The sequence below is a fragment of the Seriola aureovittata genome, chromosome 11 (genome assembly GCF_021018895.1).
Source record: "Seriola aureovittata isolate HTS-2021-v1 ecotype China chromosome 11, ASM2101889v1, whole genome shotgun sequence".
Classification (NCBI taxonomy): Eukaryota; Metazoa; Chordata; class Actinopteri; order Carangiformes; family Carangidae; genus Seriola; species Seriola aureovittata.
This window is the reverse complement of record NC_079374.1, coordinates 7,108,069-7,124,021: the sequence shown is the minus strand read 5'-3', so window position 1 is coordinate 7,124,021 and position 15,953 is coordinate 7,108,069. Positions and strand designations below refer to the sequence as shown.

The window sequence follows — 15,953 nt, the reverse complement described above, 5'->3', positions numbered from 1 at the left end:
TACAAGATCTTCTGGCCTCTAAAAATCCTCCATGATGTCTTGGTTCGCTGGTGGGAGAGCGTGGAGAGGCGGCAGGGCAGAACGTCTGCCACGCTCTGCTGGAAAACTTTACATTAATAAACAACGATACTAAAGGACAGACGCAGGGAGCTCCGATCAAACACACACATCGCAGAGGTCGCTTTATTCTCATTAATCACTTGTGTCTTTAATTTCTTTCTGACGAACCTGTTTCTTGTCATAAATAAATCCGACGGGGGGGAAACGAGCCTTTTCTCTGTTTCCTTCTGAGACGTTTTGTTTTGCAGAGGGAGGGAATATATTTGCGGCACCCTCGGTCTTTAATCAAATATTCACTCTCGCATAGCAACGCACGAAAACAGCACTAACTCCCTGTAAACATGTTTTATGTCATTGAACTTTAAAATATGCTCAGCAGCTGCCAGGAGAGGCCGTGCAGGCCTTTAAAACGTTGCTGATGCATTTGATACACAACTGAGAAGCTGCACACGGCTCGGCTGAACTCGTGTTTAGAGACATGAATCTTTAGTATCTTCAGGGATAGTTTGATGGACCAGGTGTGATTTGGCTTCACTCTTGGATGCTGTTTATTCATTTGAATTTCAGATTTTAGAGAAAGTGTAAATTTATTCTCCCCTCTCAAAGGTTTTACGTGTCCTGGACTTGTAATAGCCTTAAAGAGCTGTTAACACTTTCTCACCATTAAACGACAGCAGCACAGAGTGAAGTTGCAACAATGAAAGAAACGCTTCACGGCAAGAAGATGCAGTTTTACTTCCATAATATCTGCGTAATTTAAATTGCAAAAATGTATTTAAATGTATTTAAAATGAGGATTTATGCAAATTTAAAATAGTATTCCAGGTCATTCGTCATAAAAAGTTTAGGCTTGTTTTACTGCTTGTTTAAAGTTGTAAACCAGCATCAGAAGTGTGTGTTTATGTTGTTAATCAAATGTGGAGATAATAGCAGGTTCCATTCGTCTGTGAAGTAAGAAAATAACAAGCATCTGTCAGGTGATTCTATAATTTTCTTCTTCCTCTGTGCTCTCGCTCCATCGTTGTCCAAATCTAAAACATCATTCCTTCATTATGATGAACATGGGAAATGTAGTTCTTTTGTTTCTTTCTTCTTTTTTTTTCTAATCACACCCACATTCACCGTCCTGTTGCCTAAGACACTCAATACAACACCAAATGTGTGTTAATCCGCAGGGGAATATAGTCCCCAACTATTGCACTATTTACTGATGTTTGAGTAACGCTTGCTAAAAACTACAGTGTCCAGCTGTTTTAGGGAAGTACGGGTCAGGAAGTCAGATTGTTTATGGTCTGACACATTATTAGTTTTGGTCTTTTCATGTGATTTATTGATGATAATGAAAATATAGAATATGGCCGGTCTTATCCTTTCAGGGTAACGGTTCCCACCTTTTTCTAAATGAGCCTCATCTGTCTGCGTCAGCGTCCTGTGATGGTGTAAATGTTCTTTCTGAGGCTGAAATCCTCAGTTCTAACACAAGAAACCTTCGAGTGGCAGCTTTGAGACATAAAAAAAAAAAAAAAAGCACCAGCTTCAGCTTTTAGAAGCCCCGACTGGTCAGACTCTTTTAAATGAAACGAGGCAGACTCTGGGTTATTTGCCACATTATCACTTCATCACGCACAGTAACAGCCTGTATCTGCGTCAGCATCCATAAAGCCATACACGAACGGGCCGATACACCGGTAAACCTCACACATTTTTCCCATCATCCGCGTCTCACTTCCTCATTTCCGTCGTAACACCTGAAAAGATGATACTGAGCCATAAAAGTAACCCTGTAAAACTCTACGGCAGCAGCAGGTACATGTGCAGCATCGCAGATTTTCTTTCCATCTCCACCCGTTTTTTTTTTTTCTTCCTCATTTCCGTCATTAGACCTGAATGTTGAGAGTTATCCTATTTTGCAGGCAGGCTCTGGCTCTGCAGCTTGGCCAGTGAGATGATGAATACATTTCAATCTCCTCTCTCTGGCTCCGACTTCAGGCCTCAGTACCGTGGGCCAGGATATCAGTCTTATTGCATATCCAGAGAGATCCATCATATACCAGCTCTCCTCCAGCGCATGCACACTTTAATCACTTTCGCTTCACTTCACGGATGCAAATGATGGAAGTAACTGCTTTCACTGCGTTTGCCGAGAAAAACACAGCAGTTATGAGAAATGTGAAAAATGACAAAGGGCTGGAAATATCTCCGCTCGGTCCAAATCCTGTTACACACGGGTCTGACATGAGAGATGCCATGAAGATGAGAACAATCCAACTAGGTCAAGATGCTTGTGCTCGCCCTGACATTTGAGAATCATCCAGGAAAATACAGTTGTGTGTCCAGCTGCAGCAGGCTTGCTCATGCATTTGCACATGCAGATATGACCGTGCATGTGCTTATTGTGTACAGCTGTGCATTCATTAAAAGGACTTCTGAAGGCCGATACCGCTATTTTCAGACTGCGGTGTCTGTTTGTGCCGATGTGCAGCGTCCGCGCACTTCACATTCTTTCACGCTGATGAGAAAAATACAATTACTCAGCGTTTCTGCTTCGGTTTAATTCATGTTGTGGCTCTAAAACAGCGTTTAGACCGTCATAGGACATTCAATTCCCCACTGAATTAAATCATTTTGGTTCAACAGCAGTTTGGTAAAGAAGCTCTGGGGAACATTTCTGCATTTTTAAGGCGAGTGAAATTGAAAAGAGCGTGCACAAAGTGTCTGATGTTTTACACGTCAGTCACTTCCATTTATGTGTCTGTGTGTGAGGAAGGTACCTGTATCTCTTGTTGTCCACAGGCACAATGTCCATGGCGATGTAATACTGCTGATGAGGGTCCAGACCTGCGATCTTCACCCGCATGGCAGGAAACATCCTCCTGAAGAAAGAAAAAAAGACGACACATACACACACATACTGAGAAATCTGATGGAGTAAACACTCGTTTCTGTCCTTTTCCTTCTGTGGTAAATTAAGAAAAGAGATGACTAGCATTTTTTAAAATATAAGTGTCCAAAAACCAGACTGATGAGCTCTGTCAGCTGCTGACACTGTCAGCGTCAGCAGCTGCTACGCAGCCGATCGACCCACAAAACACATTCGAACTGTGTTTAATTAATTTAGGAGACTTTAAAAAGCATGAACAGACATCTGATTTCATGTTGCTTATCTGCAGCTGTGGTCAGGGAGGAACCTGAGGTCAATCATTTTTATTGAAGCAAATGTTTCCCTTGTTGTCACAATCAGGAATTTGATAATGACTTACACAAAAATGCGGAGAAATGAAAACTAAAGAAAAAAAAAAAACATGAAAATAAAAAAGTTTATGGGGCAAAAATAATTATTTCTCCAACTCACTGATCCGAGAGGGAGGAAGAAGTGTGTGGTGCTCCAGTTGGTGCATGCCCCCACCCTTAACATGCCTACACCTCCTACATGTATTCAAATGTATTTAAACTAGGATTAATGCCAGATGAATATACTTCCATACTGCAAAGGTCTTTAAAGACTCTGAATCACAAAATAAATTCCTGACACTACCGCTGTTACAGCCTGATAAAAAACCAGGAGCCACAACGCTGCTGAAATCAACTGATTTTTATTATGATGAAATAGTGATTATTGAAAATGTGTGTGCGGTCGAAGCCTCATGTCAGACTGTAACATCCGTTACATAATCATAAGAGTGAATGACAAATCTGCAGCTGTGTCTTCTTCTGTGGATATAAACTCAAACCGCTGAGATTTCACTTTAGAAACATTTTTTTAGATACAAGTTGCTTTCTCATATAAAACTCTGCTTTTTTCTCCTTGTCGAGAAATCTCTCCTCACTCCGTCTTTAATCACTGAAATGAGGAAAAAATCTATGTTTGAAGTGTTTTAAAACTGTTGAAAATACTGTAGGTTCTGTCAGTCTTTATCTTTAGGTGTATTATTATTTTTTTCAGTGTGCAGGTTTCACACTGATGGCGACTCCTCTAACAGATGACTTGCTGACATCCGTCATCTCCTTCCGGCACATTTACCAGCGTTGAATGAGAGGAGATGCAGCTTTTGGTCAATCAGGGCTCTGTATTTTGAGAAATTACAGTTTACACATTTATTTAATATAAAAATCTCATTTATTTCAAAAGCTTCTCCAACATCATTATATTGAATCTGAACCTTTATCTGATCTCTGACATCACTCCTTATACAATATAAAATAACGTGTTGATTCATTAAGAGACAAATCTCTCCTTTGAACATTTCTATAATTTTATAGTGGAGTGAAACACTTGCACCTACGTCATCATGTCACTGTGACCTCTGACCTTTGCAGTCCAGCAGTTTAGGATTATTCTGCTGTTTTAGTTCTTATTTTAGCAAAATGCTTTAAAAAGTCAAATTGTAAATCTTATTTATACAAAGAGGCAGAAATGTATTTTTAATCATTAAACTATTTTTAGGGACCAGCTCGTTTTGAAGCTGCGGACTGAAGCTTGAGGTTTAAACTGATTCAAACCTCATGAAAAAAAAAACAATCTAAAAAGAAAAAAGGGGGAAAAAGCGGCACTTATATTAAATAACGGTCTGTACACGGAGAGGGAGACATTTCAACTTAATTCCTCGTTTTGCACTTCAAACGCTGCATTTTTCCCTTTTCATTTGGAGGTCGTAAATCCGGGGCCGGCTAATGAGAGAAGAGGGCTGTTTTCTTGCTTCCCTTCTCCTCGGGATTTATGGCCTTATTACGCGCAGGCCGTGAAATACACACGGCGACGGTCGTGTCCGGCTTCACTCCGCCTCAGCGCAAACTGATTGTTGCTCTGTTTATGAGCTGATTACCAATTTAACCCAATTCATAAAAGCAGCCAAGTATAGTCTATAACTGTACATGGACTGTGTGTAGGAGCAGGAGGAGGAGCAGGAGGAGGAGGAGGAGGAGGAGGAGGAGGGCGACATTAGAGACTCTGAAGAGGAAGAGCTGAGGAACTGCTTCATGTTTCATATGGAGAAAACAAAACTCTGCTTTTAAAAGTTCAGCTACAGAACGAAACAGCAACTAAAACATTTTACTCACAAGAAACAGACGCGTCTTCTGCTGAAGTAAAAATTATAGCCTTTAATAAAATTATTCTGGGTCTGAAAAAGTCTGACTGACCGACCTGCTGCACCATCCTGAGAGAAAAAAACAGTCCGCATCTAAAAGCGCGTTGCAGCCTGGACGAAGCACAGCTGAACCATTTTAATAGGAAAAAATAATTAAAATAAAAATACAAAATAAATGTATCAAGTATCAGGAACCTAAACTACATTTTCCCTCATTATTAAGTAACAAGTGTCACTTTTGTCATCAGTCTTGAATCAGTTCCAACAGCCGAGAATCTCTTCATCCAATAAATATTTTCATACAACAAAAACTGTTGTTGGAAATATAAAGAATTATCTCAGTTCAGCTGCGACGTTTATTCACTTGATTAAACTTGTTAAGGAGGAAATTTGCCTGAAGGCTGAAGCAACATTAAGCACGATCTGATGTGAACACGCGGGGAGATGTCAGTGGAAATGTGCGGCAATCCGCGGGCGCAGGCAGCGGAGCAGACCGCGGGGGAAAAGGTTCTTCCTGCAGGATCCGCAGGTCAAACTCCTGCCGCTTGCTCCGGGTTGGACTGTTGGCCCGAGAGAGCGAGAAAAGCCGGAACACGTTAGAGAGAGATTAATTAGAACCAGCTCTCCCGATTCTCCGACATCAGGAATAACCTGCCGCCTCATGAAGGCCTGAACGCCGCGGAGCGGCCTGCATGTGCAACACATTAACACCCTCCAAACAGAGCTCAGAGGTGCGTGTGCGTGTGCGTGTGTGTGTGTGCTCTGCTCTAACTGAACTGTGTTTCTTTAAAAGTGACGCATTACTGTGAGTGTGTTTGCGGGTCGATGCTTCTGCAGATTTTAAAATGCGCATATTTGATAAATGTTTTAATGACTGACTGAAGTCTGAGCTGTTATAATCTTCCCTGATAAGAAATTAATTTTAATAAATAACTCATAATAAAACTGATAATGAACTCATCTTTGTTTTTTGCCATATAATGGAAAAAAAAACGCAAATCGCCTTTTAGCACATTTGACGCACAGTCTGTCTGCGCCATAAATCCACCATAGAGTTGCATGTAAACCTTCTGGGATACTTTCACTAGCTGACAGTGTGTGTGTGCGTGTGTGTGTGTGTGTGTGTGTGTGTGTGTGTGTGTGTGTGTGTGTGTGTGTGTGTGTGTGTGTGTGTGTGTGTGTGTGTGTGTGTGTCCGGCCTACCTGCCCGCCTTGGTGATGATCATCTCCGTGCCGATGTCATGGAAGCGCTTCCACAGGTCTGCGCACTGCAGCTCCACCTGGATCTCCTCCATGGAGGCCGGGGGCGACGGGTCACAGGGGCCGGGGGCCAGGTCGGCGGGTGAGCCAAAGGAGCACGACGTCCTCTCGGCCAGACCCTCTCCGTCCGAGCCGGGACTCGCCTCCGAGTCTGAGGGGAAAATGAGGAAGATGATGAGGAGGCGGCTCTGAAACAGTGGAATTAATAAGCTTTAGGCTTTACGCAGGAAACTTGGCGCGGTGAGGAGGCGCAGCGGTTCTCTCCGCTGACTCCAAATCACCTGCCGTCTGCAGCCTGGAGAGAAGCGGCCGAGTTGGCTCGCTGGCTCAGCTCGTCATGGAGTTTCTGGGCTGATGTCAAAAGCAGAATAAATGCTGCGTGAAGCCTTTTGAAATGCGATGTAGAAAATATTAATTTTAAATTGGGCCACACAATGAAGAATCCCGAAGGGAGACGTTGTGCAAATGAAGTTTCCCCTCAAGTGCTCCTTCTGGACCGAGTTTTACAGACTGACCAGTCAGAGTCATCAACACGGTTTCAATGTTAGAGCAGATAAAAACCTTCCCTCCACCCTGAAACACATCCAGACCTACAGGAGAGGTTTCCATCCTCCTGAGCCTCAAAGTCCCAGACACCAACCAGCATGACCTCAGCTTCATTCACTTGATTTCAAACCAACAGTACAAGTGGCAGGGGTGGACAAAATAACAGGAACACCTGACAAACCTGCACCATCCAAAGTCCTGCCTGACTCCTGTAAATGCTGAGTTTGCAGCATCAAAATGCACCAGATGATTTTCTTTACATACATTTCCCCTGATCTCTTCACCGTGTTAATTAATTTCAAAGACTCTTACATGAAGCATTTCTTCCAGGTGAAACAGTAAATTACAAATTACACCAGGTTCAAAATCCAAGCAGCTTTTTGTCACTTAATAGCAGCATCTTTAAACATCAAGATCTCTTTCCACTTTAAAAGAGAAATGCAGAATTTATTCCACTTGACTGTGACCCTTAAATGTTACTCAACACTTGTGTGATGTTATTTCAAAATAAAATTAAAACCTTTTTGGGTTAAATATAAAAATGTATCATCGTTTTTCCAGCTGGGATGTAAAAATCTTTAATGCTCGACACCTCGGAGCTGCACTTTACCCAGATCAAACTCTCGTAAGATCAACACATGCAAGCTCTTATTTCACTTTTCTCAGAAATAGTTTATAGCCGAATGTCCTCCACCCCCTCCTCCTCCTCCTCCACCCCCTCCTCCTCCTCCTCCTCCTCCACCACCCAAAAAAAAAAAAGAATCTAATAATGTATTATTTATTGAGGGCTCTGACACAAGGAGGTTGACTTGGCAGACTAAGGGCACACAAATATGGTTATGCAAATTCAGAGCTGCTGGGAGACTGGACAGCGTCCCAGGCGAAAAAACCGCCGCAGCCCGAGCCGAGCCAACCCCCGGCTGGAAAGGAGAGATGGAGATAGGAAGAGCAGAGGGAGAAGAGAAGAGGAGAGGAGAGGAGAGGATGAAGAGAGGAGAGGAAGAGGAGAGGAGAGGATGAGGAGGAGAAGAGGAGGACAGGGAGTGGAGGGATGTAATGACCACAATAAGACAGAGAGACACTTTCCATCATTTTCTTGGGAGATCCTTAATGTCACTGCAGCCACAGAGGACTGTCACACACGATTACTCTCCTCATCTCCTGCTTTTTAACTGTTCACACACTCAGGCAGCCCCTCACTTTCTATACAGATACGTATTACACACACTGCTGGTGTTAAAGGAAGAGGACAGAGATGGACGGCTCCAAAACCCGCTCCCACAAAAATCACGACTACAACTCTGCACTGGTGTAATGTGATCTTCAAACAGGGTCAATAAGACATTTCATTTGAGGATCTCATAGAGACCAGAGGAATCTGACTGATCTGGGGAATGTGCTGAATCCTTGACAGAATGTTTATACACATATACAGCACACATGTTCTTTGGATGAATATTGCAGCCCTGTTTTACGCCTCTGTTTTCGTAACGTGCTTCTATATTCCTGAGTTGTGCAAAACATTTGATGCTGCTCTGGCAACCCAACAAAGCTCTGACCATCTCAGCATCAAGCTGTTTGAGCAGAAACAAAGTTCTGGTGCCATAAACTAGATTTAACAGTGTTGTATAATTTTATCAATATCAGGCTTTGATCAAATATCAGCAAGACAGTTTTGTGCAAAATATATTTCTGATCTGCAGTGACATTTATTTTTCTGGCACTGAATGTTCAGTAATTGTAAATAGTTCATCATTTGCAAATGTCAGATTTGCTGAATGCTAAATACTTTTCCAGTGTGACGGGAAGAAGATTTGACACAACATGAGAAAATGTGATATTTCTGGTATCGACACTGAAAGCTGCTTGAATATTTGCCCTGTATCGACTGGCGTCACCTAAAAGTGGATGTATGTGTGTGAGCCTGATTAAATGAGATAATTTGGCAGGAACACCTCCGAGATGCAGAGGAGGGAAACACCAGCCAAGCAGGAGCCTGACGACTCCGCCTGGCCGCCCTGTCATCAGGCTGAAGGACCTGTCCTCCGCCACACACCAGTCACACACACACACACACACACACACACACACACACACACACACACACACACACACACACACACACACACACAGGTCTGTGTTCAGTCAAAAATCAGGCCTGAAGCCAAAGTTCAAACACTGAGAATAAAATTGTAAAAAATTAAAATAAAAAAATAAAAAATTACAAAACAGGAAAATATTTTTCGGTCGGTGCGACAGGATCGAGTTCGTTCCAACATGAAAGCTTTTTAAAGCTGAATGAATAAAACCTGACATTTACTGATCATCAAAAATCTGCCCACTCAGCAGAACGCTGCTCTGATATCTGCTGTGGTTAGCTTCACACACTCTCACACTCTCACACACTTACTCACTCATACACAAACACACACACTCACACACACTCACACTCACACTCACACACACACACTCACACACACACACACACACACACACACACACACACACACACACACACACACACACACACACACACACACACACACATACACACACACACACACACACACACACACACACACACACACACACACACACTTGGGGCTTGTGTCTTGTGGTTAAGGGCTCCCAATCAGACGATGGCAGGCCTCATTAAAGTGAGGCTGACATCCATAGCAGGCCACTAATTGGTCTGAATTTAATCAAGTCAGTGCCGTGCATCAAATAGTCCTCTGTGCCACGGTCCACATGCAGCACATGCACATCAGCCTCAGTCACAGAGTTTGTTTAAAATACATCTAATGCATAAATATATTTACTGTAAATAAGAGGCCACAGAGGGAGGAAGAGCGTCTAACGACGTTATAAAGAAGCTTTAAGTCAGAGTAGACAGATGTTTGTTGCTCTGGAGGTTTGAGAACTTTTATGAATAAAATTCATGCTCTATCAAGATGTAACCATTTTTAATTGGGGAGCAAATTTATGTTTTTCATTCATAGATGAACAAATATGTGTTTTGACACCAGATGTTTCTTGTGAGGGGATATTTTACTGATGCTGAGGAAGAGTTTTTAAACTGGAAGCTGTGGACAGATGTTACGTGTTACACATCTACATGAGAAGATGATGGGATAACGAGGTTATGATTAGTCTGACATGCAGTTAATTGATTTACTTGATTTAGAATATTTAATTTTCTCTTATAAAGAGCATCAACCTCTTAAACCTGGTTGTGTTTCCATCTCTCCAAACTTTTTGAACACAACATTTTCCAGACACATTAAATATGTTCCAGAAACTTGTATAAAATTATCATTATTATTATAATTATCATTTGCAATTTTTCAATAAAAATAAAAAAATGTCTCATTTTAGATTTGAACATCTGAATAAAAAGGTACACACCACGTGCATTAAGTGGCGCCTCTCAAGCGCAGTATTCTGTGTAACATGTTGTTGTACAATGTGGATTTTTCCCCCTTTTCATAGATTCTTAAGGGGAAGTTCGTGGGGGGTTTCAAAGGTTTAAGGGGTTAACACATGTAATTTTAGTTATTATATGGCCACTGCATAGAAAAGATGTTTATGGAGTTGATACATTTAATGAGGTTGCAGCAGATTTCTGAAGAGGACAGTAGCAACCATGAAATCACTGAATAACCCGGTCCACACAGTGAGAGCACCTGTTTCCTCACTGATGGAGCAGTAAAAACTTCAATCACACACACATCTCTTTTATCGGCCTGCACAGGAACACTGAGAGGAAGCAGCAGTGTGCAGGTCACTTATTATATAGTAATCTTGATTAGTTCTGTGCGTAATCTGTGCGTAAAAGCGCAAAGTGTCACCTTGTGAAGGCTCAGGCCTTTGATAAATGGTATTAAAGGTTGAAGTTATACTAGATGTAGTTTAACCTGTTAATTGTTGTCTTAAATATTAGGGAGATGTGGTTGTAGGAGTTTTGTGAGGTCTAACAAATCTACTTTTTTTCTGTGCAAACGAAGCTGTTGAGCAGACTGTTAAATGCGAGCCTTTGTCGGAGTCTGTGCGTTTCTCAGTCCTGCCCTTGTCTTTGAGGCTAATAAACGTGTTATACGACCAGCCGGCTTCCAGCCTCGCCTGGAGTTGAGTAAAAATAAAATCACTCCGTTAAGGATTCCTCTAAACCACATAATCTGACCACAGAGACTCGCTGTTCTCGGTCACCGCCGCCCGACGCGCCAAAGCGGAGGCTTTGGGACCCGAGCAGGACCCGCTGAACCTGCCAACAACCCGCCTGCTAATGAGCGGCACCAGGGTGGGGGGGTGGGCGGGGGTCGAGGACCGGGAACTGGGTTATTCATTCAGTCACCAACCCTGAAATTACCCGGAACAAAATCAGGGAGAAGATGAACAAAGAAACGTTTCTTCCCCACGGAATCAAAAAAAGATGAGAAAAATCACGTCATGGCCCTTTAATGACGTGTACGGTTCATTTCTGTTGATTAACTTTGACCGTTTAAAACACGCTGTTCGCCGCTGGCAGCAGAGAAATCAACGTTTGGTTTCAGCTCCCTCATTTAACCACAGCGCAGACATATACTTTAATATCAGCAAAAACAACAACCTTCCCATGAGAATATATAGGACAAACCATCTCTGCCCAGATCCTCCCTCTCACTGATTTACTTCTCTTTTCATATTTTTTTTAGGTTTTGCTTTTCAGTCACTGGCAGCAGCTTCACACCGAGAGGAGTCCCGTGCGTAAAGGCGCTGCGCCCCGGAGGTCAGACAGCGGCAGGCACCGGGACTCAGCGTCGGCCTCAGACTGTGTGAGCAGCGGGCGGAGGTGGGAGAGCTTCATCTCCTCCTGGTTCTACATTTCTACAGAGATTTAACGAGCTGCGATGCTCATGTAAAATAATGTGATTTCTATATTTCGAGCAAAATCAAATATTCAATAATTAAAGGAGGGCCTCTTCTGGATCCATGAGCCTCGCGGAGATAATTCATTTTCACCAAATCTCAAATTCTGCAAGAACACTAAATTCATTCAACAGTGACTTATACATTATTTGGCCTGAATTACCTTGAACTATATGATATTTTTTTTATCTGAGGCTCAAACTCGAGGCGAAACTTCCAGGTTAAAAGTCACTTTAAGTTCTTCCTCAGCGGCGCAGCAGGTTCGTCTCCGTGTGATCAGCTCATCTCCAAACAGGTTTGAGATGAAAGACACGTCAGAATATTTCATGTTTTTTAAGTTGGTGGAAATGAGCCATGAATTAAAAAAGTTGACAAAAAATATTAATTAATTGTTCAAATAAAAATTGTAGTTGTTGCAAAAAAACCAAAAAAAATCTGTTTTATCGTGTTTGTTATAAAGAAACTACAATTTAAAAAAAACTGCTGATACAACAAAATGTTAGATTTTTTAAATCCTAATTTAAACCAGTGGTAAATTCTTCTGCTACACGTTAATTTAAAAATCCTCATTATCCCTTTCTCTTTATTTCATCATTAGAATTATTTTATGTGATTATTCTTTACACACGCCGTGTGTTTCCACTGTTCTGCAGTGTTTAATTTATTAACATTTTCCCTGGTGGTTGGATGGTTGTTGGATTCTTACATTACATGTTTAAACTGATCACACATTTTCCATGAATGATCAACTCTTAACTTTTGCTTCAGCGCTTCTCTGTGCGCCTGGAAAACACTCATATTCTGCGTTTGGCGCAAACGGACGCTTTTATTGCACGTGTACCCTGATTGCAGTTTTGCACGAGGCCGGGGTTTATTTCTCAGCAGAGGACAAACTAATTCACCCTGTTTGGTGATTTTCTGGATGTCAGCGCACCGTGCAGAGAGCCGAGGCCTCCCTGCGGGCCTGCAGCCAGATCTGCGCTGAGAGCAAACAGCCTCCAAACAGCAACACAACTTCACGCTTTGACTCATTAAAGTATTTTGATGTCACTTACATCACACAGTGTGATCCACCAGTCCGGAGTCAAAACCTGGACAAACCAACCCGCCATGACAAAAACACACATCTAATCGCTTCAGTCCTAAAACCTGCTTTAACTTGTTTTGATAGTTTGATTTGTTTTTGCTCCTTTGGGTGAATTTTCCTGATGTAATGCGTCATATTCCTGAGAGTGGAGCAGCAGGACTGACTCTCTCTGCAGGCCTGCACCCATCAGGTTTATAAGCTACATCTACTACAGTGAAACCTGTGTGCTGCAGCAGAGCGGAGTCACTGAGCAGAGGAGAAAGGAACGACTCGCATGGAGCTCTCAGCTCCATGCCCTGTCTTGGGTTGGGTCACTGACAGTGGAGCCATGTTTTGACTCGGGACTTGTGGTTTTGCTTTGAGCTGCAGTGATATAACGGAGATCCGGATATTTGAGCGGTGTGGTGCACGTCTGCAGCACTGACCCGGGTCCATATCCAGACAGTGCGCCGGGTCCTCTCCGTCCGTGGCGAGGCTCTCCATGGACAACTCCAGTTCCTTCTCCTCCCAGCCCCGGAGCTTCCTCTTCTTGTTGGAGCCGATCAGGGCTTCCACGGAAAAAGCGTGGGCTCTAGAGCTCAGAGCTGCGGCAGATCGCCTCCTCTCACTCATTTCTCTCAAATCCACCCGACGGGGGGAGGGAGGGACGCGGCGAAAAACCCACTCCGTCCGTCCAACGCAGTGAAGCAAAACAATAAAAAAAAAATGCACACGTCAGTGTTTACAGCGGGGCGCAAACTCACCAAGTGTCCAAAGTAATCCCAACTGTGACTAGAAACGCCGCACCAAACTTGTGAAGGCGCACTGTGTCATCCTGGCTGCGCATGAGCTCGAGTCCGGGAGGATTGATCGTTTTGATGCGGTCTGCCGCTTTGCGCGTCTCTCGCTCCTTCCACTCCGCGTCTTTCTTTTTCTCTTTCTGTCCCCCTAACTTCTCTCTGATTGATACTCACTTCTGGAGGAGTTTTTTTTTCCAGGCGCAGAGGGCGGCCCTCCTGCTCCCTGTCAAACCCGCGCGTCCAATGAGAAGAGAGAAAAGACAGCTCCACAAAGTGTTCCGTCCAATGACTGCGGACGGAGACGCGCGTCCTGGAAGAGGAACCGTGATCCAGACTGCAGCAGCCTAATGAACTGACTCCATCCTGTTGCCTATGGAAAAACACATTTGCTCATATCTTTTTTTTCCCTCATAGCACTGAGGCTCGTTTTGCTTTTAATGCAGTACACAGTGCAAAGAAAAATAATTAAACAATTAAATTGGGTCAGTTAAATTTAATGATGCATTCACTGACCTCACCAGTCCCGCCGTCTCCCGTCTTTGACACCCAGATCCTGCAGCTTCAGATCACTCCTCCTCTGCAGGATGAACCCCCAGGTTTGAGGCCTTCACCTCATGGCGAACATCCAAAAAGTCATTGTGGGTCAATACCTGTCCTGTCGGCGGGCAGGCCTAAGTCTGAGCCGCTGATTCCATCATTACCAGGGGTTGTAGGAAAAGTCACATTACAGCTCATTGTGTGAGCCGACAGCTGAGGAGCCCGAGCAGAGCTGCCGCGGGACAGGTGGGCTGATCTCAGAGCTGCAGGCCCGGACACAAACAAGGAAGATTAGTGGGTGAAACGGTGTCACTCCGCTCGGCCCGCTCATCCACTGCAACACAAAAATATTGGCCGCAAATATTACAGACAATAAATTGGCACATTTAAAGGTCAGATTAGGAGGATGCTGTCAGCAGCTGATGTTAATGATTTTCTATTTGAAATTTATCTTTCCACACATGGCCTGTTTATTCCAGCAGTCCATTCATTATTTAATAATTACTCATTTATTAGTCATTTTACATATTGAAGCCAAATCCCTGCAACTGATCAACCACTGAACAATGGCGCAGAATAAAGTGACGCATCACTTATTCAATTAAATCTTTGTTTTTATCGAATCGATTATAATTTGCTTTTACTATTGTTATGAAAAAAAACATTTTTTTCTGTCTAATGCAAGAAAGTTTTTCCCAAAAACATTGTGAACAAATATATAGAATAATATAGCAAACTACTGCTACTATTAAATATTTAAATGCAATAGTAATAAATGTAGGCCTAACAATAATAATATTATTCATGCAGACAGTTTGTATTGCTGCAGCAGCTTTTCGTCAAACTCGTTGAAGATTGTCGCTTTTATTGCTTCTTAAAAACACGTGGCTCCGCTGACGCTGCTCTCCCCGGGCCTTGATGCCCGGGAAGAGGCGCACAGGCCGGAGACCAGAGGCTGATCACTTCCTACCGCAGAGAAAGAAAAAAACATTCACGTCACACACTTCCTGTCTGAGGTAAAAACGAAGAGATCAGGCGGCCCGGAGTCAACCTGCGGCTCCTGGAGCTGAAGCTCTCCAAAGGTCACCGCTGAGCATCCGTCAACTTCGAATGAGCTTTATATACAAGCGCGCACCTGAATTATACCTGCGCAGAAACTGTGGAATAAAGTGAAGAACATCTGAACAAACTAAGAGAAAAAGCAACAGAACATAAATAAGTTTAAAAAATAAAGAAAAAAAAACTGTGTCGGAATATTTCAATCAGAAGCGTTTGGTTGGTTTCATGGTTTCCCTCCAGGCTTTCGTCATGACGGAAATATTAATGAATGTAATTGGCCTATAAACTATATATAGATATAAATAATATCATTATAATTAAGTGACTTTTCGTCCAGGTAAATGTACCCTAAAATTATTCTGCACAGACCGAAGCATCAGATAATATTTACATTTCTTATATTGACATTTACGACTGTCAATAAAAATCATTGATTTGAGCTCAAAACTAATTATTGATCCGCCAGTCGGTGAATAATGGAAGAATAAGCAGAAAGAAATTACATGATTATCATTTTAATTAGAAATTAATCAGCAATAATAAGTGGAGTCTTATTTTCTAAAAGATTTTAATTTAATGCTTTTGTTCAAGTAAATGTTTGTGCGTAAAATTATGGCAAAGTAATCATTCGGC

General features: G+C 42.6%; 1 protein-coding gene across 2 annotated transcripts in view; it reads right to left on the bottom strand.

Annotated features, from left to right (window-relative positions):
- tbx15 (T-box transcription factor 15) overlaps positions 1–14,079 on the bottom strand; it is a 37,624-nt gene extending 23,545 nt beyond the window's left edge. Inside the window, exons 1-3 of one of the 2 annotated variants that reach the window (XM_056388487.1) lie at positions 13,371–14,079; positions 6,351–6,558; positions 2,832–2,933 (exon numbers count right to left, since the gene is read on the bottom strand). In XM_056388487.1, the coding sequence (XP_056244462.1) occupies positions 2,832–2,933; positions 6,351–6,558; positions 13,371–13,557 (497 nt within the window). In that variant the 5' untranslated portion in view covers positions 13,558–14,079. The remainder of the gene's footprint in view (positions 1–2,831; positions 2,934–6,350; positions 6,559–13,370) is intronic. The other variant, XM_056388488.1, reaches the window with a different exon arrangement.
- Between the last annotated feature and the right edge of the window lie 1,874 nt (positions 14,080–15,953).